Raw genomic sequence first — 26,484 nt, 5'->3', positions numbered from 1 at the left:
GCAGTAGTCAAGAAAGAAACCAAAAAATGGCTCTTTTCACTATTACACATTCAAACAATAATACATGTACTATTCTATATATAAAAATATAATTCTAACCAATCATTTCCCATGTATCTGGTGGCACAGTTCTAAAAATTATAGACAATCCCAAAATAAGTCAAATCATATTCTTAATCCTCAAAAATCTTATATTCTAGTAGAGAAAACAAATCTACAAATAACTAACACAAGCAAAGGAAAATAAATGCTATAAGAAACATGATTAAAGAGAGATAACAAAAAAGAGCACAGCTAAATATTTATAGTATGTCCTTCACTAGTTTATTATACTTATTATAAACACATCTAAAGGATTTCCAAAGTGTATTGTGAAGTTGTCCTCTATCTTAGAAAAGTATTCAGAGCTGAAACAGGGCAACGTAGGATGGAGATACTCTATGATAAATCTAATTACTTGACTTATAAGATAATAATGCAGTATTAGATGGAATTCTATAGTAGCAAGTAGGCTTTTATAATGCACTGATCATTCCTTAATATTGGATAACGTGACCTCTAAGAATCACACTCAATTTTTTTGTGTGTCCTTTTTTACAGTCTAACCTGTGACCATGACAGTGCGAATGTTGGCTTTATGCAAATCTTCAAGTACTGCAGGGGTTTCTCGCTTTAATTTGTTCTGCATTATTATTAATCCCATAAAATCCATGTTGTTCTCAATGGCATCTCTGCAGAAAAAGAAATTTTAACGTAATGATTTAGTCAAGAGAACAAGCATTTGTTCACTTTGTTGATAATGCAATTTAAAATAGCCATCACTTATAAATTAAAAACATTTTATATGCTGAATAAATGTATAAGTTTGTGAGTTCAACCTCAAAAAATTTAAATCTGAAAAAGTAATTCCCAAGAAATACATTTTGAAATTAAATTCTGCCCTTTGAAACATGGGTATATAAAGATTCTTAGGAAATGTATATCTTTGTAATAAGACACAGAACTCTTCTAGTACTAAGGAATATTCATCTTGTATCCTACCTACAAAATGAATGAACATAAAATATATCTATTCCTTACTGTCCTCTCACACAACATACCTTAATTTAAATGTTAAGAGAAAAGGAAAAAACTGTACCACAGGCACATTCAACAGTTATACTGAATTCACTATCAAGTCTTTGGGGAATTTTATAAAACTCTTGATCAAAATCTTAATCTTGGAAGTACGATGCAAAAACTATTAGCAGTCCAACAATGAGATCTATTCAGGACCCAGAGATGGGTCTTCTACAATGTTAATTTTCAGTAGTTATCAAGATGCTGTTCCTTCAAAGAGGTGATTATCTACTATGCACCAAGTACTACACAAGTCACTGGAAAGTCAAAGATGAAAAGCCATGATCTCTACTCTCAACTTCCCTGTAGCTCACACAGTAAAGAATCCTCCTGCAATGTAGACCTGGGTTCAATCCCTGCGTTGGGAGGATCCTCTAGAGAAGGCAATGACAACCCACTCCAGTATTCTTGCTTGGAGAATCCTTTGGACAAAGGAGCCTGGCAGGCTACAGTCCATGGGGTCACAAAGAGACAGACAGAACTGAGTGACTAACACTACTACTCTTCCTCCTCTCAAGACCCTTTTGTGGGGAAACAGACATGCAAGCAAAGAGATCACACAAAAATAATATGTGCTTCAGTACTGTAATGGAGAAGTCTGTTCAGCGATAGCAGCATTCTTAAACTAAACCTATAGGTTTAATCCTAAGTAATAGGATTCTATTACAGAAATACTCTCTTCAATGGAGAAAGCAGGGCTTGAAATTAGGGACCAAAATTTCAGACTTGGATTAACCAAGTGATTTTTCTACACAAAATTAAACTATAAGGGTGCTTAAGTAAACAGCAACTAAGTCTAAATACCTTTAAAATTATATAATTTATACAATGGGTGGTAAAGATATTAAGAGAATAATTAGAAAACTTTATACAAATGATACTGCTGGAGGTAACAGGAGAAATAAGTCTTGAAACTTGAAAATGCATTTCAAAGCACAAAGCTGTGCCAATGTGAAACTACTGGGTCAAAGCTCTGTAACCATTTTCCGGTACTGGTTTCTGCCTGCAGTCGGTTTCCCAACTCTTCTATGAATGATACCAGTCATAGAAATCTTGCCCTCTAATTAATGAAGAGTACAATAATCAATTCAAGATACACAGGTTCAAGCTATAAAAGAAATCCCAAAACCTGTTCCCACAGGTAGAATGGAAACACAGAGACGATCTTGATTGAAAGATGAGGAAGGGAATCAGAGAGAGAGAAGAGTTGATAGGGAGAGTAGGGTATCCTGGGCAGACGGAATAGTTGGTCCAACGCTGGAAGGTTGCCTGAAAGAGAGGCTCAAGAACTAGAGGCAACTCAATTCTCAGTCTTTAAGGTCTGGGAGGAGGAGTGGCAAAAGGCAAAGCTATAAAGAAAGGCAACTCTAATGTACTCTTCGTAGGAATTAGGATACAGTATTTTACATGTGTGGCTCCTAATCACAAATATGCCTCAAACCATTTGATTACTGCTGCTTTTTTTATGCCCCTTCTTAGGCCAAATCCCCCCTAATATTCTCTTTTAATGGGTAGAATTCCTAAAGTTGCTTTTCCTTTCAGTTATTATTTAGCTATCCACTCCACTCCCTTAATTTTCATCCAGAAAAATGGAATTGCACTATAAACACTGCACTTTGCTTTTCATTTAACGAGCTCAGAATAATTAAAAGAAGTATTAATGCTTCATAATTTAACCACTATCATATTTATGATATTTACACTATTTTAACTTGAATCTTATCTAACATAGACATATTTCTTTAGGCTGAATTCCTTGGACTGTACATGCTGGGTCAAACTGCATAAGTAAATTTAGATTTTAATAGGTATTATGCAAGTTCTTTATGAATTTACAATAGTTCAGCAGCAGTATTTTTGTTAAATTTTTCTCAAGCCTTCGCTAACACTTGATATCATCAATCTTTTGAATTTTGTAAACTTTAAGAAAAAACTCTGGTTGTGGTTAATTCTGTAGTTCCCCCAACACTGAAGTGTCTCATTATTTTCATGTGTTCAGTGGCCACTTATATGCCCTCTTCTGATAATTATCTGTATCATTTACCCTTTTTTAAAAATTAAGTGTTTCGTTGTTTCTTTCCTGATTTATATTCTTGATCAAGAACTCCTCTGAAAGGTGATGGGGAGCCATTTATTATAAGAATTCCAGGTAGAAGACTGGTATAAGATTTGAATGTTAAAGACCTCTCAGTGGACAGAGTGTGGTACACAGATTAGACAAAAGAAAAAGTGGAGAAAAAAGCTAAGTCCCTGAATCAGAGACAATGACGGTGGGGATGTGAAAAGAAAAGGCTATTTGATAGGCAGAATTAGCAGGAGAGCCAATAAATCTTTCCTTCTGCTTTGAAATGCTAGGTACAGCATGAAATATTCCTAACCAAAAGTGTTATTTTCAAAAGATCAGGCTAGATTAGTTTTACTATAACAGGACAATCCTTGAATGTGAAATACAGCTATAACTGGAGGTAAATGTGATGTTGGTAATGGCCATCTGACCTTTGGCGGTGAGGGTGGAAGGTGTATTTATTGTGACTCATGATACTCTGGTCAAATGAGCACTTGGTTTCAACTACTAGGCAAAAGCAAGTACGGTTGACCCTTGAATAACATAAGTTTGAACTGTGTGGGTCCACTTCCACATGGATTTTTTTCAATAAATACTATCAGTACAAGATCCACAGTTGAATCTGCATGGCAGGTCCAGGACCCAATCCCCTTAGATACCAAGGAATAACTGTAGATCATTGGAAAATAAACTTCTGTAGAAGTATGTTTACCAAAAACATAATTATGTTCCTCGAACATGCCCAACACATAGCAGGCACTCAATAAACATTTAAAAAATAAATTAAAAATAGTTCCAGGGAGTTATACTTTTATCTCAATTGCCTAAAACACTGAATTATGCTATATATTTGCACATATCCAATAATCATTTACTTAATAAATAATAAATTGAATATAAATGATTGCACAAGACTTTCATAAACATAAATGATGTCTTATTGGAAAAACTGTAGGCAAAACCATTCATCAACGTTTACCTGCCAACATTCTGCACTTTGTGCCATGTCAGTTTTGACTCCAATTTTCTGTGTGCAAGAGCAATCACACGGAAGCCCTGTTTGGTATAATCTTCCAAAACTTTTTCAAAATCAACAGGAACTTTTAAAAAAGAGAAAATGGAGGTCATTGTTAGAACTGTGATTACCAGCTTACACAAATACCAGAATTTCACTCAAAGCCTTGCTGCGTCCTTACCTGTTTCAGGCTTACAAAGACCAGCAATGACTTCTGGTGCCCCTTTCATGTAGGCATCCATCTTTCTGTCCCCGAGCACCCTGGCCACCACACACATTCGTTGCAAAGCAGAGGAGAATGGGAACTGGCGAACAATTCCTATCTCATAAACAGCCTACGGAATTTCAAAAGATGCACAAACCATTCATTATTTTTCAAAGAATTAAAACAGATATACCAGTATATTTACTATACCGCAATTAAAAAAAAATTTTTTTTAAGATATACTTAGGTAATGAGTAAACATTCTTCACTTACTGGAAGTTCAAACAGCTCCTAAAAAAAAAAAAAAAAACAAGACAAAAAGAATAAAGTAAAAGTACAGATTAAGTCAATTAACACACTCAAGTGAAAAAAAAATTTAACTGCGTATCCTCAAAAAATTATTTGGAAAACAACACAGAATTTTTAATATTTCAAAGTCAGGTTTTAAGATTGCTTCTCTACTAGCTCCCATTTCTTAAAAAAGAAAAGTTTATTCTTGAGTATTTTAAAACACTCTGCTATTCTAGGAATATTAACATATTAAGTTCTTAAATGAACTAAGAGGTATATATTCAAAAATTAACCTAAAAACAAAGGCTTCCACATATTCTTTTTATTAAATCCTAGGAATACAGATGCAAACTAAAAGTCTTCACCACCATGTATCTAAATCACAAGGCTCTAAGCTGCTTGGTAAGCAGGAATGAAAGAACAGCACTGAGAATTAAATCTCAGTGTTTTACATGGAATGCCTCCAACACGCCAGGCGTAGTTTCTGATAAATGCAGTAAAGATATTCATATCTGCATTAGAGTTTTAAAAAGGACGTGTGATTCCATCTTCCAGCAGTATTTTAAAATGAGGAGAAAATGTGAGCACCGAAAGTATTATCAAGCAGTTCCATACCATTTCTTGGCTTCCTGCAGGTGCAGATTCAGGAAGCAGCTGTTTTGGAGGACGAACCACAGTTGGCATAATTCGATTATGAAGTGCTGTTTCCTCTTCAGTTGCTTCTTCCAGAATCTGAAAGGAAAACAATCAACACATGAAACTCATAAATTCAACTCACTGGTTCCATTTTAAAATAAAACATTATGGCTATCTTCAGTTAAGGTTTTTTTTTTTTTTAAGTAAAACAAAATATAAATAAAGCTAGTTTTAAAGTCCTAGTAACCTGTGGGAGAGGGGAGGCAGAGGTTAGTAAAGAAATAGAGAAAAACTTCTAATATTGTTCCTATAACCAATTAAGTCTAGAGACTAGTTCTGTAAAATACAGAAGGTCCCTGCAGTTTCAAAAATTTTTAGTCTATCATCCAGAGATTCCTTGCTAACAGGAGAGGATTCAATATATGCAGAGCTCAGATATGTTTAGTAGAACCACTGGGTCAGGACCTCACTGAGGTAGGAATCGTAAATTTAGATTTCCAGCTTGTTGTTATTGTTTAGTCGCTAAGTCATGTCCGACTCCTTCACAACCTGATGGACTGTAGGCCCGCCAGGCTCCTGTCATGGGATTTCCCAGGCAAGAATACTGGAGTGGGTTGCCATTTCCTTCTCCAGGGGACGTTCCTGACCCAGAGATTGAACCTGCATCTCCTGCATTGGCAGGTGGGTTCTTTATCACTGAGCCACCAGGGAAGCCCAGTTTTCCCAGTCTGAACACATCTAATTAAAGCACAATTATCCTAGCTCCTTGAAATTTAATATTAAACTATTTTTGGTGGAAAATTCAATAAAAAAACTTATACTGAATACACATATATGAATAAGAAACTAATTTCACTCTGTAAGTGAAGGAATCATGAGTGGGAAAATGATGGGGAAGAGAGCTATGCTGAATTAGCCAATTTTACACAATTCTTAAGAAACATTTTAACACCTCTGAAATTGTCATGCATCTTACATGGTATTAATCACTTTAAATAACAGCAGTGCCTAGTTATGTAAAAACATTCCATAGATACTCTGTGCTAAGATCAGATATCAAAACATCTCAGAGTCAAAAAAGCACGCTATTTACTATACAAACTGACTTATTAAGCCCACTTTTTAAGGGTCACATACAGAGCAATAAATCTACTGAAATCAGCTGGAGAAAAGCTTTAGAAAATATCAAGATGAATCAACTACACTTTGTTTTACTCTTTATAAAAGAAGTGGGCCTCTTTTAAGGAATTAAAGTTGATGAGTATTTACTGTGGGCTTTCAGAAGACGGCAGAGAACTTTGTCACTCATCCCCCTACCCCCACCTTTCAAAATATTAACCAAACACACAGGAAAAGAAATAACACTGTAAAAGTAAACAGAGTAGAACTGAAATACAATGGTGGACACAGCAATAAGGAAACAGTAGCCCAGGATAAACACAAAGGACATAGAGGAGAGGTGGGATCAAACTTATCAGTCAGAATAGCTTATCAAAGCAAAAGCAAAAAAAAAAAGTCACAGAGGTCATACCTATAGAGAGATAAACTACATCCCTGAGAGGAGGAAGGGCTGCTAAAATGAGGGGCAGTATTCCAGAGTACTGCTTGTGCAAGCACTGTGGAAGAGAGTGGGAAAGCAACCAAAAGACTACTGCTTCTCTCCTGAACTCAAGGCCTGCTGATGGGGCCCCAATACAACAGGCTCCCCCAGGCAGCCTTCCCATTCAGGGAAGACCCTTCCCAGGAAAACCAACATACCAACATACTTCTCAGGACCAACATACATATGGGCAAGGATAAAAACCTTGCTGCAGCACCTACCCAGAGTATCAAATCAAACCTTCACTCTCAAATATGAAAGTAGGATGAAGAAATATACTGAAAATCAACAAGAAGATGTCCATGACACCTCAATTTTTTAAAAAAGTATAAAGGAGACGATTAAGTATAGGGAAGGGGGAAAAAAACTGAACCTAGAGAAAATGAAAAATTCAGAAGCAAGAAGGGAACTTTAAATACAAACTAATACCTGTAAAACAAGAACTGGATGCTGGAAAACACTAACAATCAGAGCAAGCACTCAGAAATTAAAATAATCAATGACAAAACAAAGAAGTGAACAAACAGAAACCTCTGTGAGCATGTGTGTGTGGACATGTGTGTGTTGAGAAAGAGAGAGAGAAAGGACACAGGAAGTAGAACGTGGGGACTGAAGACACATGACCACTCTATACTTCTTCCCTATGGCCAACAAACTGAGTCACTGAGATCACCTTACTGCTTAGACCTACTGCCTCAAGATACTGATTCCGCTTTATCCTGTAAACATAAAACAGGGCCCTGAGCAGGTCCTCTATTAAAGGTCTTCCTCTATGAAAGGTTGTTTGAATGAGTCAATTAAACTAAAACAGAATTTCTATACAACTGTAACTATCTCCCCGGTGACACACCTTTAGAAATTACATAGTTCCTTATATGAGACAGACCAAAATCAAAACAAGTTGAAGAAATAATTCTTCTGCAAGTTAATTTTTACTATTTTCCTGAAGTTAACTGTACTTTAAAACATTGAACTTACCCATCCGATGGCTTCAAACATTTTCAAATCAAGTGGATCTCCAGAAAGCACTCCTTCAATTTTTGTAAGTGAATGACAAGTAGCCATACAAGCAACAAACTGAGACTTTACCAACATCTCACTGCAAACCTTTTCCTCTGGCAAAAGAAAACTATACAGAAAATGCACTGAATTAGACTCATAAACCCCAAGACTGAAGAGAGTAGTTTAACAGAACTTTTCAGGTTTTATTATTTTAAAAGTAGAAATAAAATGTTTGCATTTATGTACATATTGCATGTATTCATTTCATTATAGATTCTGACATTCAAAAACATTTTCTTCCATGAAAATTATTATACATGAGTAAAATATAGTATTATCTTAGATTCTAAATAACTAGACCAGACATACCAGTACAGAAAATACTACATACTAAATAATAATTAAAACTCTTGCCTATGGACATATGGCAAATTAGAACACACAAAAACTCTCTTGCAAAAACATAAAATGACTGTGTAACACACTACCTTTCAAATACAAAACTGAGCTTGTAAGAAAGAAACGGAAAATTTTAAGTGCCAAAAACAGCAAAAGGACAACCAAAAGGGTGTGACCTTAAACAGATGCTGTGACTACGGGGGGAGAAGGAAGAAGGGAGGGGAGCCCTCTCAGTACCCTTAAGGCCTTGGGTTTTAATAACCACACAAGAACAAGAGACAAAGCCCTGGCCACATACAAAGTAGGAAGTTGGAACTGAGAGAATCCCTCTCACCAAGATGCTCTTGAAGAACTACAACCTTGGAAAAAGAAAAGATTCACCCATAGACTCAAATGCGTAAGAATAAGCTTATCTCTTTCCCCTCACCCAAAGTTCAAGAAAATAATTAATATCTATGTAATATTTACTATGTATTGGGCACTATTCAAAGAACTTTAAATTTATTTGCCTCAACTCATCCTATACCAGAGAAAGGTGTTTATTATCACCATTTTATAGATGAGGAAACTGAAGCCGAAGGGTTTAAGCCACTTGCCAAGCCACAGCACACAGGTGGCAAAGCAAGGGTTCAAACACAAGAGGTCTGGTGTTAGGGCCTGAACTCTAAACCATTAAGTTGCTCAGGATGGGATCTGGGTTTGAATATATATGCTTCTGTCCAGTCCAGAAATCCCCAAGTTATAAAAGTAACATTAAAGTTTGCCTGGTACCACTGACACTACTTTTGGCCAAGAAAGGTCAAAACTCTAGGGAGAGGCACTCCCACAACACAGCTACAAAGGAGTCTCACAAAAAAATTCTGCTAAGGATGAATCCATAATTTAAAAATGAACCAGGAAATAATTCTCATGACTCAACAGACACAACAAAGACAAAATTAGAATCCCATAAACTGGAGATAATAGAATGGCGATCTGAAAGAATGCAAAGAAGGCATTTTAAAATTATAGACTTCGAAAAAGAACAAGACACCATGGTGGGGAAAGGAGAGAGCCAGATTTGAAAAAAAACCAAATAAAATTTATTATCCAGGATATGGTTAGGATTCCCAGATGGAGAGAAAGAATGGGGGGAAAGCCACAGTGGGAATAAAAAGAAGCTGCACTCTTTTCCAGAATTTATGAAAAGAATGAATCTTTGGAATCAAGAAGCAAAATTAGTCCCACACAAACAAAAAAAGAGATCATAGTGAAACTGCAGAAATCAAGCATAGAGACGTATTTTTTAAACAACAAAGGAGAAAAAAAATTACTAAAGAAGACTAAGACATCTACAAACATGGCAATTTAATCCACAGGAATGGGATATAAGAAACTGGTTACCGAAGCCATCCATCAACCTAGGTACATCTTAGCATGTAGATTGTATACAAAACCAAAATCATAAAAATCATAAAATGCTATACAACAAATGCATACAAAAAGGGAGGTAAAAGTAGTCTACAGTCCATAGGTTTTATGGAGTTAGAAACTAATAAAGACACCCATATGGTCTTCCCTGGCGGTCCAGGGTTAAGATTTCACTTTTCAATGCAGGAGGTGTAGGTTCGATCCCTGTTCAGGAAGCTAAGAGCCAACATGCCTTGGGGCCAAAAACCCAAAACTTAGAACAGAAGCAATAAAATCTTTTAAAAAAAAACAAAAACAAAAAAACCTTCACAGACTCTAAATATGAATATTAGTAACTTACAGGCAAGTAATAAAGATTAGGATGTATAAATTCTGAAAAAAATGAGAGAAATATGAAAACTGTGTGGGAACTGGGGTAAGAGTCGGTGGTAGAAATAATTTCAAATATATCTGAAATCACAATAAATGTGAACACAATGGCAGAGAAAGAGTGAAAAGAGATGGAAAAAAAAGATACATAGGTATATATTAGGCAAGAGCAAGCTGGTATGTAAGCACACAAATATTCGATGAAACAGAATTAAAAGCAACAGGCCTCATTAGGGATAAGTAAGTTCACAATGTGATATGCTATTTACCAAGATGTGCCAATTCTGACAATCCATGAACCAAACAACAGTCTCTCAAACTGTATAAACCAAAATTCCATACTTTCAAGAGAGGAAAAGAAAAAACCAGCAAAAACACAACTATAGTAGTAAAACTTCTAAGCATCAAAAGATAGCAATAAAGTAAAAAAAAAAAAAAAAAAGACGGGAGAAATATTTTCATAACGCATAGTACTGAAAAAGATTATCACCCAGAAAATACAAAGGACTTCTAATAAATGAATAAGATAAAGACAAACAACATCATTAAAAAAGAAAATCAGGATATAAACTGACAATACACAGAATGCCAAATAATCCTCCTTCCAAAAATGTGAAAAAATGTTCAGCTTTATAAGTAATGAAGAAACTCCGAACAAAGCCACAATAAAATAACATTTCATAGCTATTCATTTGGGAAAATTAGAAGTCTGGAAAAACCAAGTTTGGCAAGGATGTGGGGCAACAGGATCACCCATACACTGAAGGAGACTGAGTTTGCACCATCACTTAGAGAGTAAGCAGACAGTACCTACTAGAGCTGTGGCCATGCATGTGCTGTATGATCCAGTACTGAAACTGTGAAGAAATGGGTTTACTCAAACTCAACCACATACTCACAGGAGTTGTAACCCTAAGAACTTTAATTGCAATACTGTTTAGGAGTATGGAAGGAAAACTGGAAAAAAATTGAAACTGCCCTTGGGCTGAAGCACAAATATTACGGTTTAGTCACACAATGGCATACTAAACAATAGTTAAGATTAATAATTTGGATCTATACGTATCAACATGGAGGAATCTTGGAAACAATGTTAGGAGGCCAAAAGGCGGCAAAAACACATACAGTACATATCAGTCGTATATACTTATTTATGGACAGATCTTGTTTATGGGTAGATACACAGGAAGTAAACTAGGCAAGGATAACAACACAACTTCAGAACAACAGCAAGGACAGACAAAAGGATAGGTAAGACTTCAGCAGTATCTGTAATGTTTTAAATCTTTTTAAATCTTTCTGCTTCAGAGATCTGAAACAAACATGGCAAAATGTCAACTGTTTAATCTCAGTAGTGGGTACAGAGCTGTCTGTCGTATTACTTTCTATAAGTCTGAATGTTTCATATATTAATATATTTATTAGAAATAAACTAATAAAAGACCCTGATGCTGGGAAAGATTGAGGGGAGGAAGAAAAGGGGACAACAGAGGATGAAATGGTTGGATGGCATCATTAACTCAACGCACATGAGTCTGAGCAAACTCCAGGAGACAGTGAAGGACAGGGGAGCCTGGCATGCTGCAGTTCATGGGGTCAAAAAAAGTCAGACATGACTGAGTGACTCAACAACAACAACAATAAATGGTCAAGTCTAGCCAATAATTACCGTGCATTTTCCACTCGTTGAATTCCCCAAAGATCTAAACCATCTTCAGTAAGGGTTCCAGTCTTAAAAAAAAAAAAAAAAAAGCACACATTTACAAATCATGAAGAACTATGCTATGTCTACATAATAGAGTGCTATACAGACATAAAAGGGGGAAGGAGATGAGTAAGATCTGTGTGTGTGTGTTAACAGAGAATAACTTTCAGGACAAAATTGAGGAAAAGGGTGCAGAATACTCCCTTGGTACAGTTCCTCTATGTGGGTGGGGTGGAGGGAGATATGTATAGAAATGTATACTTATGTGCTTTTGTTATTAAACAGTGGAACAATGCGCCACTCAACCTATCACAAAAGATGCCAACACAGGAGGGAGAGATTAGGGCACATGGAGCCAAAACAGGGAAGAAGAACAAGGTTAAATGACATCAAGAAGTGTAATCAGCCAAATTCAGGAAATAAATAACCTGGGTTCTCCAATAAGATGACTGGAAAAAAAGGGCAAGAAAAACAATGGTTACAGATTAACTGCAATTGTTGCGATCTGTATTTGGATTACAACTGAAAACACAGACTGTAAAGCAGGGAAACCTGAATATGTACTGGATATTAGGTAATACAGAGGCTGTTAATTCTGTTAAGTGTAGTAGTAAGCAGTGATAATGGTGTTGTATTTTTAAAACATTATTTTATCTTCTAGAGCTACATACTGAAGTATATGGATAAAGTAATATAATGTCTAATGCTGCCACCTTCAAAATGAGGGGACAATAAAGTTAAGACTGACAAAATGCTGGTTAACTGTTTAAGTAGGATAATGGGTAAATGAGGGTTTATTTCACTTGCATCTTTTTTTCCACTTCTGGGTCTGCTTAAAAACTTTTTAAACATTTCCGAAAAAGATCAAACATAAAATTTTCTGAACAGACTAATTTAATATGAAACAATCATTAAGTTACGACCTTCCTTTTTTTCTTAACAAAATACACCTCACTTTTTTTTTTTCTTGATAATAAAGATGATACACAAAAATCAAATGTGTATCATATCAGTTACCCAGAAGAACCTGGTCAAGATTTAGTTCTTTGAACTTTCAGAAAAACTGATCCCACGTGAGGAAAGGAGAACCCTCTGTATTTCAAACAAGTAAAAAAATCTGTCATTTTCACATGAAATTATATAATCAGTGTCCTTTGTAATTTTATAACACATTCAATAAAATCATAGAGCAAACACTAAATGTATATACTTCATAGCAATAACATTCCAGAAAACATTATCTATATGAAGTCTACTCTGTTAAAATCATGAAAGAGCAAATAAATTTAACTACTACTACAAGGTATAATTCTAGAAGAACTGGTTAATTGCAGATTTGGGCAAATAAGCAATATCCAAAGTAATAAAAATTTTAAAAATGAAAAAATAATATAAAAATGATAGATGCCAAGTAAGTTTTAAAAAAGGAAAATTAGAAAAACATTTCTTTTAAAATGTGTGCAAATTAGTTGATAAAGAACACAGAAACCATTAATCTAAATACTTTAGCTTTACAAAACTACAAAGTGACCTTTAAGAATGATTATGAAACTGAACCAACCTTGTCAAAGCAAACAAGATTCAGTTGTCCACAGATGTTGATCCTTTGGGGACTGATACAGAAAATACCCACTTTCTTCAGTCTTCTTTGGGCATACACAATGCCAGCGGTCATTGCAGCAGGAAGTGCAGGCGGCACAGTAATTGTAATGATATCAAGAGACTCGATAATTATATCCCCAACTTCAACCTACAGTTAACATAAAAATAAATGTCAGACCCCCTAATATTAAAATTTATTAATCCAATGAGTATTTCTTTAATTTTATATATTTATTAAGCGCATATATATTCATCTATTAATTATTTATAATTTTTTTTCCCCTTTAGAGATGCTGCAAAATAGCTCAATGAATCATCAGTGGGCTGTGAAATGAGAGCTATTGTTTTTTTAAATTCCTACTTTAATAGCCCCATATACTTCATACACTACATACTTCAAAGTAAACATTTTTAGATATTGACTCTTACTACTATCAGAGTCTTTACAAGTGATAGAAAAAGAAATCTGACAAGGTCCCTTAGAAATATCTTCAATTCAGTAATCACCGGTAATTTTAATGCTGTATATGCCAGAGGTTAAAAAAAGAAAAAAGAAGAAAGCTTTTGGTGAGTATGTGATCACTCCTCTCTTAAGTCACAAGAAAGCAAATAAAAGACCATCTAAACCTGATAAAAACTTTCTGCTATGATGGTGATGTTCTACATCTGTACTTTCTAACATAATAGCTACAAGTCTCATATGGCTCTAAGTTAAATTAATTTAAATTAGGATTTCAATTTTCCAGTCTCGCTAGATACATCTCAAATCCTCAATAGCCACGTGATAATTAAGAATCAAACTCTATTAAGGGTTTCCCACATACATACCTCATTTAAAATGTTATTGATAATAGTGTAGATAAACCCAATTGCAGCCACACCCACTAGACACAGTAGAAATAAGTAGGCATCTCTGTAGAGTTTAAAATCAGTTGGTTTGGGATACAATATGGAGCGAACAAGCTGTCCTTTGGAAGTACTAAATCCTTTTTTAAAAAAAAAAGTAAAGAAGAAAATGATTCTATAGTAACTCTATAAGAAAATGACAATTATCTTTCAAAATAGAATCTCTTTTTAAACATGCAATAAGCATCAAATGTGCTAAACCATGCAAGAAAAGATTAAGTATTTTCTACCTGTTCTAACTACTATGGCTTTGACAAGTTCTCCAGTGTAGAAACGAGTCTGAATAACAGTTGTCCCACAAAACAAAGTATGTCGTCTATGTGTTTCTGGACTATATAATTCATCTCTCGTTCCTTTCATGTCCACTGAAGGATTTGGCAAATTAGTTTTTGTCACCGGAACACTTTCTCCTTTTAAAAAAAAAATTCATAAATTAAAGCATAGAAATCAGTATCAAACATACAAATCTTGAGTTGTTACATTTACTAAATGTTAAATACTGTTGACAACAGTTATTGAAAGTTCTCAAATGTGAATAATACAGCTTAATCAATCAGCCTTTTGTCTTCCAATTTCCTTACCCAGAAATAGCAAATCTTGTCTTCCACAGTATTTCTCGAAAGTCATCTGTGACTCAAATGTAATCACTTGGAAATAATTACATCAAGTTTCATAAGAAGACAAGGTTGTTGTCATCACCTCAGCACCTGTTCTGTGATCACCACAGCACCCCTGAGAACTAACTTGGGAAGCACTCTGCAACCCCAAGAACACACAACATGTGAAGATCCAGTCCTATCTGCCCTCACCTCCCAACACACACACACACACACACACACACACACACACACACACACACAAAGAGAACAGACATCTGAGCAAAGAGGAGTACGGTAATCCTCTAATAGTAACAAACAGACAAATCATTTTACTGCTACAATGTTATGCTCTGTAGCATCTACACTTCTTGTGTCAAGGGCAACAAGTGTGCAGGGATGTTTATGTGCATGACTGTGTTTTAAGACAGACTCTTAATAGTTAAAAAATGTATTATATAAGAATCACTTTCTTGCCAGACTGACTATGACAGTTAAAAAAGTCATATGATAAAAAGGTATAAAGCTCTACCTCTAGATTCTGAATTTCCAAAGGGAAGTTATTTTGAAGTCTATTTCTCCCCAATTTAACAAAAATATCAACTCTTTTATTCCTACATTTTGCACATCAAAGTGAACAGCAATAAATATGCTGTGGGGAAAGAACTTTTTTCCTAGTCCCTTCTTATAAAGCATTTCCTCCTGTCAGAAGAATTAACAGAAGCTGGACAAGAGATGTAAGCACCAGCATTATACTTTAGTATTACAGCTGAGTATAATGCAGGATTTGGTCCCCTCAAAAAAAAAAAAACTTCAATATCTATTACACGACATTTGTGAGTAAAGGATACAAACTGCATAGTTAATGCTGATACAAGCTTAATCAGTAACTACTTAGTCCTAATATCATTATAAGCAACTCAGCTAGTTTTTACTCATTTAATTTAGTTTACCTGTTAACATGCTTTCATTTACAATACAAGTGCCATTAATAAGCACTGCATCACAAGGCATGACTGTCCCATTTAATGGAATGACCATGACATCTCCCGGCACAAGGTCTGTAGAAAAGATCTCTTCTATTTCTGAATTTAAGGAAAGAAAAACAAAGAAAGGTCTGAAAAGAGTATTCTTTAACTTGTAATAAAAATACAACAAACTAAAGATCTATCCAAAGGTCACCTGATCTCAGTAAGACATTAAAAATATACTGGAGTTAAATAAGAAAATTTCAATAGATGAAGAGTACTGACAGACAAAATTATTATTCCTTAAGCTAACAGAGCACAGTGTCTATAACGTGTCAGCTAGTTTGTCCCAGGATAGTACGCCAAGCGCACACAGTTAATGCCAAGTCCCCTCTAAGCTAAGAGATGGGTGGATTTCAACACTCATTTCAACAGTGGATGGTCAATCTTAGCTATCAGCCCTGTGAGCTAAACAGGCAGTAAGTCCACCCAGGACACCCCCCTGCAACAGGTACATAACCTCAGATTTCTATAATCCCTTGGAAACAGAGAAAAGCACTGAAATTTTAGCACTTTCTTTTCTAACAGCACTCTTTTCCTTACGGCTACTATTTATAATCCATATTGTTTCATTGTCTTCTCAATATTTCTAAAATAGTTCCAAATATCTCAGACATTATTTCAAATAAATGTATAAAATAAAACTATCATATATAGTTCATTATTTCCTTAGAAATTTATGTATTATATTCAAGTTAGTTAAACACTTTTTCCAAGATCTTCTCAAGTAAAAGGTGGCCTTATATTTGGGCATTCTTTCTTCCCCTACCCCTAGATTTTATTAAACTATGCTTAGAAGAGACTTACACTACTAGTTTTTAAGCAAAGATGGATGAGGAGAAAACTACTGTTTGTGATGTTGGCCCTTAGGACAAATATTCTTTTCTTTCTTAAAAAAAAAAAAGGTATAAGTAGTTTACTAAGCTAAGAGCAAAGAATTCTAAAGTTATTTAGCATGTATTAAGTATAATACTCTTCATTTCTTAATATGATCCTTTATTTTAAAAACTTGACTCAATACCCTCCTGCCACTTGAAATTCTAACCCTTAGGTATATGGGAAACTAAGTATCAATAATCTGTTGGACTACTGAGGGGGTAAGGAAGAAATACATTGAGAGATGCCCAGCATCTTTGGCAGTGGCAGAGTGGGAAGGGGAGAACACCAATAAACCACACATCTTAGGACTGCAGCTAGGAAAGGTGATATTATCAGCTAAAGTAGCAAGTGACCAAGAAGCACAAAGAAGAAAACAACCTGCTAGGCTAACTTGGGTTCACACTTGGATGAGGGATATCAAGTTGAAGAGAATGCAGACTGATCTGGTTTTCCTGATAAATCAAAGAGGCTGCTGTCTCCAAGACCCATGATACTGAGTTGCCTCCCCTGTATCCTTAACCTCTTCCATACCTCACCAGACAAACCAATGTGTCCAAAACATTATCCTTCCCTACAATTTTGCTTCTCCTCCAGTGTTCCCTATTTAATTAAATGACACCAACATCCATCCCCCGCCAGCCTGACACCACTCTATCAGCAAATCTTGTTCAATGCCCACATTTAAGTATCTTTCAAAGCCATCTCTCTACCCTCCATCTCCACAACCCTCACGCTGATTCATTTCATGCCTTCAATATTACTTCCTTCTAAGTAAGTCTGAATATGGCAATCGGAAGAATTTTTTCAAATAGGCAAATATGATCCTATCACTCTCCTGCTTAAAACCCTTGAATGTCTTTCCACTGCCTTTTGGGAGAGTCCAAATTCCTTCACAAGCCTTAAAAGACTGTCTACCCTCTAAATGCTGCATCTGCCACACTGAATTTCTTCCAGTTATTGCAATGAACAAACTCTCTTTAATTTCCAGGCCTTTGGGCACTAGAATCCTCTTATTTCCCTTTCAGTTCAGTTCAGTTGCTCAGTTGTGTCCGACTCTTTGCGACCCCATGAATCGCAGCACGCCAGGCCTCCCTATCTATCATCAACTCCCAGAGTTCACTCAAACATATGTCCATTGAGTCGGTGATGCCATCCAGCCATCTCATCCTCTGTCGTCCCCTTTTCCTCCTGCCCCCAATCCCTCCCAGCATCAGAGTCTTTTCCAATGAGTCAACTCTTCGCATGAGGTGGCCAAAGTACTGGAGTTTCAGCTTTAGCATCATTCCTTCCAAAGAACACCCAGGGCTGATCTCCTTTAGAATGGACTGGTTGGATCCTCTTGCAGGCCAAAGGACTCTCAAGAGTCTTCTCCGACACCACAGTTCAAAAGCATCAATTGTTCGGCGCTCAGCTTTCTTCACAGTCCAACTCTCACATCAACCCTGCCTTATCACTTTCTCACCTATACTTTATCTGGCTAATTCAATCATTTACGACCCAGAGGGATGGTATAGGGAGGGAGGAGGGAGGAGGGAGGAGAGTTCAGGATGGGGAACACATGTATACCTGTGGCGGATTCATGTTGATATATGGCAAAACCAATACAATATTGTAAAGTTAAAAATTAAATTAAAATTAAAAATAAATAAAATAAAATATATATACTTGTTCAAAGCAGCCATCCTATATTAGAAGGATGTCTATATAGAAGACACCTATATTAAATGAGCTCTAACATCTAAGTTCCCTGAACTCTCCCTATCATTTATCACACTTCATTGTTCTGTTTTTCATCTGTCTTTCCAACTAGACTGAAGTTCAATGATGCAAGGACTATGTCCATCCTGAGAGCCTAGTATAGTGGCTAAATGAATGAACTTGATACAGAGACATGACTATAAATCCAAACACACACTTTTGTTTCTTATGGAACTACGTGTATATGCATAATATACTGGGCTTGCTTCACACATTAGTGCACAGTGGATATTTTTTTCTATTTACTTTTCTAAGAGTAAACTGAAGTACTTACCTTCATTTACTCTGCAAACTGAAACTCTCACAGTACTGTGAGCCGCCACCATGTCATGTAACATAATATATTGCTGAATCAGAGGAAAAAAATTTTGAATTCATTAATATAAACTCACTCCTCAATCTATTAGAAAGCAAGGGTAATATAAAATAAGCTAAGCTAATATATAGTGGTAAAGAACCCGCCTGCAATGCAGGAGATGCAAGACTCGGGTTCGATACCTGGGTCAGGAACAGCCCCTGGAGGCAGAAATGGCAACCCATTCCAGTATACTTGCCTAGATGATCCCATGGACAGGAGTCTGGTGGGCTACAGTCCATGGGGCACAAAGAGTCAGACATGACTGAAGTGACTTAGCACACAAGCTAATATAATAAACACATATTACTCTACCTTTAAAAAGGTCAAGACCAAAAGATTCAAAGATCATTCCATGTTTCAGCCCCAAACAAAATAAGAAGCATTTTAACAAGACAGGCCTAAAAACAGGAGATTCAGCCCTCCAGTATTCCAGTCTAAGATAAGCAACTAGAGACCCCTACAGTCCCAAAGCAATCAAGTGATACTCCGACTTTAAAAAGCATCTGCCTTCCCCCACCTCAAAAAGAGGGCAAAGGAGTACATATTCACATAACTAAAAGAAAAACTGTATCAAGAACGTGCTTTATACCAAACATCATTCTGCACACCTTATGTGTTATTACAAAGTACAAATACAGTTGTGAAAACCATAATAAATTGGACTCACCTTTCTTATGGCATACAGGGAGCTTATAATTGATACTACAGACATAATCACAATGGCTATAGCATAGTAATAGTATTCATCTGTGCTCCAGAGTATAACACTGAACAACTGGAAAATGTAAAATGGGTTGAGAACCTAAAAAACAAAAATTTTAAGTCAAACTGAATGAGATATTTAAAACCATACAGATTTAAGAAATAACTAACATGATACTAATAGGATAAGCTCTATAGTACCCTAGGGCAACATGTAACTAACTACCCAAAGAGTAGAGCAAGATACTACCTTTTTAGAAAAGAATCATTAAATTACTAGAATTTGACTAAGTAAGCTTAACTGAAATCGGGAGCATCCCGTTACATTGATACCAAACCCAAATACAGATTCAGCTAGAAACAGCTAAAATGTGTGAATTTAGCTGTTTTTCACTTTGCCTTAGGAATAAAGCACATTTACTTTCAATAATTACTGTGCTGCAAAAGAGTACAAAATGTTTTACCAAATGGAACAAACACTTACTTATTATGAACCTGAAACACTAATTTAGTTATAAGTCAAAAGTTCACTGAAGTCCAAAGAGAAGACAAATATGAGATAAGTTACACTGCTTTGCTTTCTCTAAGGAAATAAGGATTAAAACCTGAATGAAAAAAAAAAAAAAAAAGATAAGGCGTCCTGCTAAACACAAGAAGCAGAAAATACCTACAAAAATAAAACCCAAAACCATTAGTGACAGAATCACCCATAGTGATAATTACCTTAAATATAAATGGATTAAATGCACCAACCAAAAAACATAGGCTGGCTGGGTGGATGAAAACATGTGCATGTGTGCACTTCCACACTTATTATTTCAGTGACTTAAAAAAAAAAATTTGACAGAGGTTTGAAATTTCGAATCCAATTCTGAGAATATAAAGAAATATTAAAAAAAAAAACAACCCAGGAAATTAACATGTGATACAGTATTATTAACAAAAGCACAGATTTTGTTCAAATTTCACAAAATTTTATGCTACTGTCCATTCTTTTGTTTTCATACCTTATTCAAGACTCCACATTCAGTTGCATTGAGCAGCTTCAGTTGCATGCAACAAATTCTGATAAATTCTCTTTTCATTTTTATTCTATTACAAATATTTTCTAACTTTCCTTGCTATGGCTTCTTACATACACCCATCATTTAAACATGGACATTCAATTTCCAAATACATGAGACCTTTAAAGTATCTTTGATATTAATTTCTCATTTAAATCCTTTCTTCTCTGCAATCACCTTCTGAATTTTTTTCAGTCTTTTAACTTTACTGAGGCTTTTAATGGCTTAGTCAAAGATCTCTAACGGTAAATATCACATAGCACTTGAAAGTATGTGTGTTATTTTCAAGTATATTTCGATATTGATTTCTAACATAATTCCACAGTGATAAAGAGAACAGACTGTGTGATTTCAATACCTTTAGACCATGAAATTTTTCCACCTTGTTTTATGTCCCTGGATATGTTCCAGTGTCTTCTGGTTTATAGTCTATGGGAACTTGTATAGAATTTGTATCCTGCTGTTATGTGAAAATTATATAAATCTTAATTATTACTATGTTGAATTGGTTCATACTGCTTTTTAGGTCTACTACATCCTTCTACTTTTCTGTCTATTTATTCTATTAATTTTTGAGAGTTTGATATTAAAACTCCAATTAAAACCTTAATTTACTTAAAAAAATAATTGTAATGTATAGTGGAACTATATGTAACTTTCTTCTGCATTTTCCAAGTCTCCTGTAAAGGTGTTATCATACTTTCATAATCTAAAAAAATTTAAAAGATGTTTGCATCTGATTTGGCCAATAAAAAACCAATTGGCAGGTTTACTTCAAAAAAAAAAAAAAAGGAGTCCTGCTAAAGGACTTTGACTACCCAAATTTTATAGTATTTTTATCAATTTCATTAATAATCTCCAATATCTTAAAATTGATGTTTCTGTACTTTTCAAAGCACTTTTACATACGTAATCCTATTTTACTTCAAAATCAAATAAGGCCATTAAAGGATTTACTACAATTTACTACTATTTTACCAATACAAGAGCAGCAAGTCTTCTAATGATCAGAGCTAGTTACTGATGGAGTCATGTTACAATCCAGTCTTTCTAATTCCAACTCCTTACATGTTGCTGTGCTCTAAAGCTCCATTACACAGCTACTCTCAAGAAATGATGGAAGGCAATCTAACTTCTACTCAAAGTATTGACCCAGTACAGCTAATTCTGATCTTTAGCCCAAAATCAGAAAGAAGACTGGAGAGCCTAACTCTCCCAGGCAAAGCCACTCACTCTCTTTCTTTACATGCCGCACCCCTTTACTTACACCTCCTCTGTGGCTCTTACAGACTGAAGCCACTACAGTAACTACCGACATGCATTCCCCCTAGGCTAAAGTGCAAGTTCCTCACTGTCACTCATCATGTTATGTTTTTATTCCAAACATCTGGCATGAGGCCTAGTCACTAAGAGTGTACCACATGAAGAAAACATGATAAATTATTTTTAAAATTGGGGGGGGGGGCAGACAGAGGTACACATCTGCAAAATAGGGCACGGTTTAGATGCACAACCTCCTGAGAATAAGAAAAAAATCTACCGACAAGAAAAGCAAACAAATCAGACAAAATAAAAAAGTAATCATGCCCCCAAATGACTGATCTACTGGAGAAAGATCTTTCTGACCTTCCAAGTAAAAAAATAAGCAAAGAGAAGTTAGGAAATGAAAAAACAAGAATATCTTCTTATTACTTAAATCCTGACTCTTTTCAACTGACAAACCTATTGATCACAAATGTTAAGACAGGTACAGTTGTCTTACCTCCTTAACCAGGAGCTTAAAAACTGAAGGCACTTTCACAGCAATTTCATTTACTCCATAAAGCAATTTTCTATAACAGGAAAATATAATAACAATAATATTACATTATATTGTATTATAACAGTACAATTTACCAAAGGCACTGCATTAGATAAGGCTCAAAACACCAACTGCTCCTAAATTCTGGAACTTAAACATTCGTTTTTCTAAACAGTTGTCTTCTACAATTTAAATTCTCTATCTACAGTATTTAAATCAACATAGTCAATATTGGATAACTACACTGTTATTATTTTATCCTTTTTGTGACAAGTACCTCTCCCACTAATCTACAATAAACCATATCAGCAAAAGATCTTCTTTTCCACCCATAAACACAATACAGCTCAACAATTCTGAACTGCAATTAATTTTTTCAAGAGACTACATAAGTAATTTGAGGTGTCCTATACTATTTTTCTAATAAGAATACTGCACTAAAAATGTTTATTTCAAAACAGCATATATTTGGAGACTTTTTTTTAATGCTTAAGAAAAGTTGCTTAAAACCTTCCACTTAAATTCCTTATAATAGTACTTTCTAGATGATAAATTAATTCTCGTGTTTTATGAAGCAGAAGTCTGAATGAATGAATTTATATTGCAACCCTTTAAAAGAACATGCTACAGAAGTACAAAAAAATTCCTAATTTAATTTGAAAACGGCATTATCTTTACAATACATAATACACTGGTATACTTTTATACCTTAGCAAAGAATAACACTATAAAAAAGATATTGTCTCCCAATTTACAAATTTTCATTTTAGTACATCTGAGCTCATGCTTACAATTCCCAATATTTCAGTAAATCGAAGATGCTATCAATTGTAAGACATTCCATGATTTTATGTACTATCAAGAAAGATTAAAATGCTGTCAAGTAAAGGGTGACACTTCACCCACTGTATGACACACCCTCCTTTTAGAGATGTTAAAATGTAGGAAAGTGTGCACCTTAGAAATGATGAAATACAGTATATTTTCAGGGATATTCACTTCAAAATCGGCTTCAACACTTTTATAATTCTTAAACTGAAGAGTCTCACCCAAATAAAATATCAATAAGCTGTCAATTACTATGTCATAATATTTAAATAATTGTTAACATTACAACTATATGGTAAAAGGGTAAACTATATATACTACTTTATTTCGGAATTTTGATAATAGAGCTAACTTTAGTTGGATAAAGATTACCTGTAGGCATGCATCCCCTTTGTCAGTCCTGCACTATGCTTTTCATAAATTGACGTACAAGAAACACCTTCATCCAGTCCCCTAAATAAATCCAAAGTTTTTACTTTAAACAAAGTTTAAAATATCCAAATTTCTTAATGCCTCATTTTTCTATATTTCTGATTTTAAAGTGTGATTTCCTTACAAATAGAAACCCCTAACAAAAACTGAAGACAATGGATGACAATTTTTAAATTTCTACTTCCTAAGATAAACAGTAATAAAAGGCCTAAATCTCAAATGTGGCAACTTCTAAGCTACACAATGTATCTATCACGGGATAAGATTATATAACAATATTATTATCCTTTAAGTCTGTGCCAAAGCTGTAACAGTTAATAACCAAAAAAATTAAAGGTAAAGTATGACTAACTCAAGTGTTTCAAACTTTACTTTTTATCAAGTTTCCCTTCTTAAATGTTGAAGCTTCACACTAGTAAGTCCTACTCAGTTATTTTTCTTTCTACAAAAAGCATCAATCTGAATTCTTCTCTCATTAAGGAGAAGTGCAGAATCCGTCTAAGTCACAGACAATGTCTAAAATCTGTAATGATTAAAACTGGGATTCGACTAACATACCTGCTTTCCTCTCAAGGCTTATTTTAACTGAGATACTATTCCCAAAAACTCTATAGAGAATCTAACACATCATTTAACTCCAATCTTTTTCTACTTTTTCCAAAAGAAAAAACTAAGCTCCCTAATTAACTGCTATCATTGGAATAAGTTTAAATCCTACAAGTTGCTATGGTTGGCAAAGGCTACACAGCAAACATGTTTGCTATTTTCCCCCAGGGCACTCCAAGTCAAAAATTTTTTAAGCACAAAATGACAGTTCACTGGGAGTATTCTCTAAAAAATAAGCAATGGTTCTTAACTAGGAATGGTCTTTACAACTAGGCAGGTGGAACTCCCCTGCTCCATTCCATAATATTCCAATTCTTCAGGAATACTAGCAATATTCTTTAGGAATTATCTAATTCTTTAGGAAATGTCTAAGGGAAAAAGTCCAAGCATGAATATTTTAAATGTTCATAAGGTGATTCTCTTTTTACTGCTAATATTAAGAATTCCTTTGCCACTCTCAAGCAAGAACACTTAATGGGTATTTACTATAATCACTTTAACAGCAATAAAAATAAAACCCTAAAGGAATTCCCTGGTTTCCTAGTGGTTAGTTTTGGGCTTTCACTGCAGTGGCCCAGGTTCAATCCTTGGTGAGGGAAGTGAGACCCCACAAGTTGTGTGGTGCAACCAAAAATAAATAAATAAAATCCTAGTAAATTCAGTCCTGATGTAACTTGAAGTCTCCATAAAAATGAAATTTTAAGAATTATTCCAATTTGTCCTACCCAAGGCTTAACACATTTGACCATGTCCCATCTTTATCCACATATGAAAGTTAAATTTAATGTTTGTCTATTACTCCATCCCTCAAGTACTGAATACAAATGGATGAAACCATCAGCAAATTGAGAGGTGATAATTCAGATACTCTGGCAGGCTAAAAGGTATACTCAAAATTTACTCTGAGATGAATCCTCAAAAAGAAAAGGACTCAGACTGGATTTTGGGAGCATGGTGCTTTTAACTTTTGTGTCAATTTTGCCAGGATACAACTTGCAGATGGGGTTTATTCTAAACTGGTTACTGAGTTATTACTGAGTATTCAAACACCACCAGGGAGTTATTAAAATTAAGTGAAGGGAAATCTTCCATCTTATATAACACTAAAATGAATTATTTTCTATCTAAAACATAATCAAGACACTCATACAATCCAAACAAAAGAAGAATACTTACTTTAAGAAATCAAAACTGTGAAGGGTATCATTCCAGAAGTATTTCATACTATGGTGGGTGAAATAGCGAACCTGTAGAACATATAAAAAGGTTACATCAAAAAGCATTATCATCACTTGTTAATAATTAAGTTTACTAACACAAATTTAGCATATAACAACTATTAAAATTAAAGCAATCACATGTGACATAATCCATTTCTTCTAGTAAATATTTAAAATGTTTACATATAGTGATAAACGGGTATTTTATATGCATATAGTTTTATCTTAAAAATAAGTACAAAATTATAGACTATCTACAGTAGCATAAAATGTAACAATTCCAGTTTTTAAAGAAACATTGAGAATAAGATCACAATACCTGTTGTGACTGAGGCTGTGAGTATTTATTCATCTCAAGCCTATTCTCTTCAGCCAGATTTTCAGTTAAGTGAACTGCATGGCCATTTGAAACTTTATTAACCAGAGATTTTGAACTTGAAAATGGGGGAGTTTCTAGAGAAAGGAAGCGAACTTTTGCACAAAACCACGTTCTGAATTCATCCTTCAAAGAGAAAGGAATAAGGGTAAAGAGTCAATTATATATAATCATATATACAGTTTCCATTCTTTACACGATATATTATTTATTAACACTAATCTCTAAATGAGAAAGCGTCACTTTCTACTCACTAAATATTAAACCATTTCATGAAGATGCACAAATTCAAACATAAAGTGTTCTTGATCGCTTAGCATTTTATATACGTCATTCTTTACTGATAGAGGATCTCATAAAAGATTATGCATAATTTCTTGATTTAATCCACCTACATACTGAGACTGGGTATTAAAGCCTCTTATAAAATGCTTCCAAGTAGGATTACAAAACAAAACCTGGGGAGCAGCAGCACTGCACAGTAGAAGAGATCTGGGATACAGCCCTTTCGG

At 34.8% G+C, this 26,484-nt stretch overlaps 1 protein-coding gene across 4 annotated transcripts in view; it reads right to left on the bottom strand.

Annotated features, from left to right (window-relative positions):
• ATP13A3 (ATPase 13A3) overlaps positions 1-26,484 on the bottom strand; it is a 79,458-nt gene that overhangs the window by 30,079 nt on the left and 22,895 nt on the right. For all 4 annotated transcript variants that reach the window (XM_070371505.1, XM_070371524.1, XM_070371512.1 and 1 more), the window contains 17 exons: positions 25,916-26,098; positions 25,553-25,623; positions 23,711-23,791; positions 22,472-22,541; positions 19,611-19,745; positions 18,860-18,932; positions 15,874-16,005; positions 14,555-14,734; positions 14,247-14,404; positions 13,378-13,566; positions 11,781-11,842; positions 7,910-8,060; positions 5,311-5,427; positions 4,678-4,695; positions 4,381-4,534; positions 4,164-4,284; positions 607-731 (listed from right to left, as the gene is read on the bottom strand). In XM_070371505.1, coding sequence (XP_070227606.1) covers positions 607-731; positions 4,164-4,284; positions 4,381-4,534; positions 4,678-4,695; positions 5,311-5,427; positions 7,910-8,060; positions 11,781-11,842; positions 13,378-13,566; positions 14,247-14,404; positions 14,555-14,734; positions 15,874-16,005; positions 18,860-18,932; positions 19,611-19,745; positions 22,472-22,541; positions 23,711-23,791; positions 25,553-25,623; positions 25,916-26,098 — 2,020 coding nt within the window. The remainder of the gene's footprint in view (positions 1-606; positions 732-4,163; positions 4,285-4,380; positions 4,535-4,677; positions 4,696-5,310; positions 5,428-7,909; positions 8,061-11,780; positions 11,843-13,377; positions 13,567-14,246; positions 14,405-14,554; positions 14,735-15,873; positions 16,006-18,859; positions 18,933-19,610; positions 19,746-22,471; positions 22,542-23,710; positions 23,792-25,552; positions 25,624-25,915; positions 26,099-26,484) is intronic.

Source organism: Bos mutus, chromosome 1, assembly GCF_027580195.1.
Source record: "Bos mutus isolate GX-2022 chromosome 1, NWIPB_WYAK_1.1, whole genome shotgun sequence".
Lineage (NCBI taxonomy): Eukaryota > Metazoa > Chordata > Mammalia > Artiodactyla > Bovidae > Bos > Bos mutus.
The sequence above is the reverse complement of the archived record's forward strand: the minus strand, read 5'-3'. Positions and strand labels throughout refer to the sequence as shown.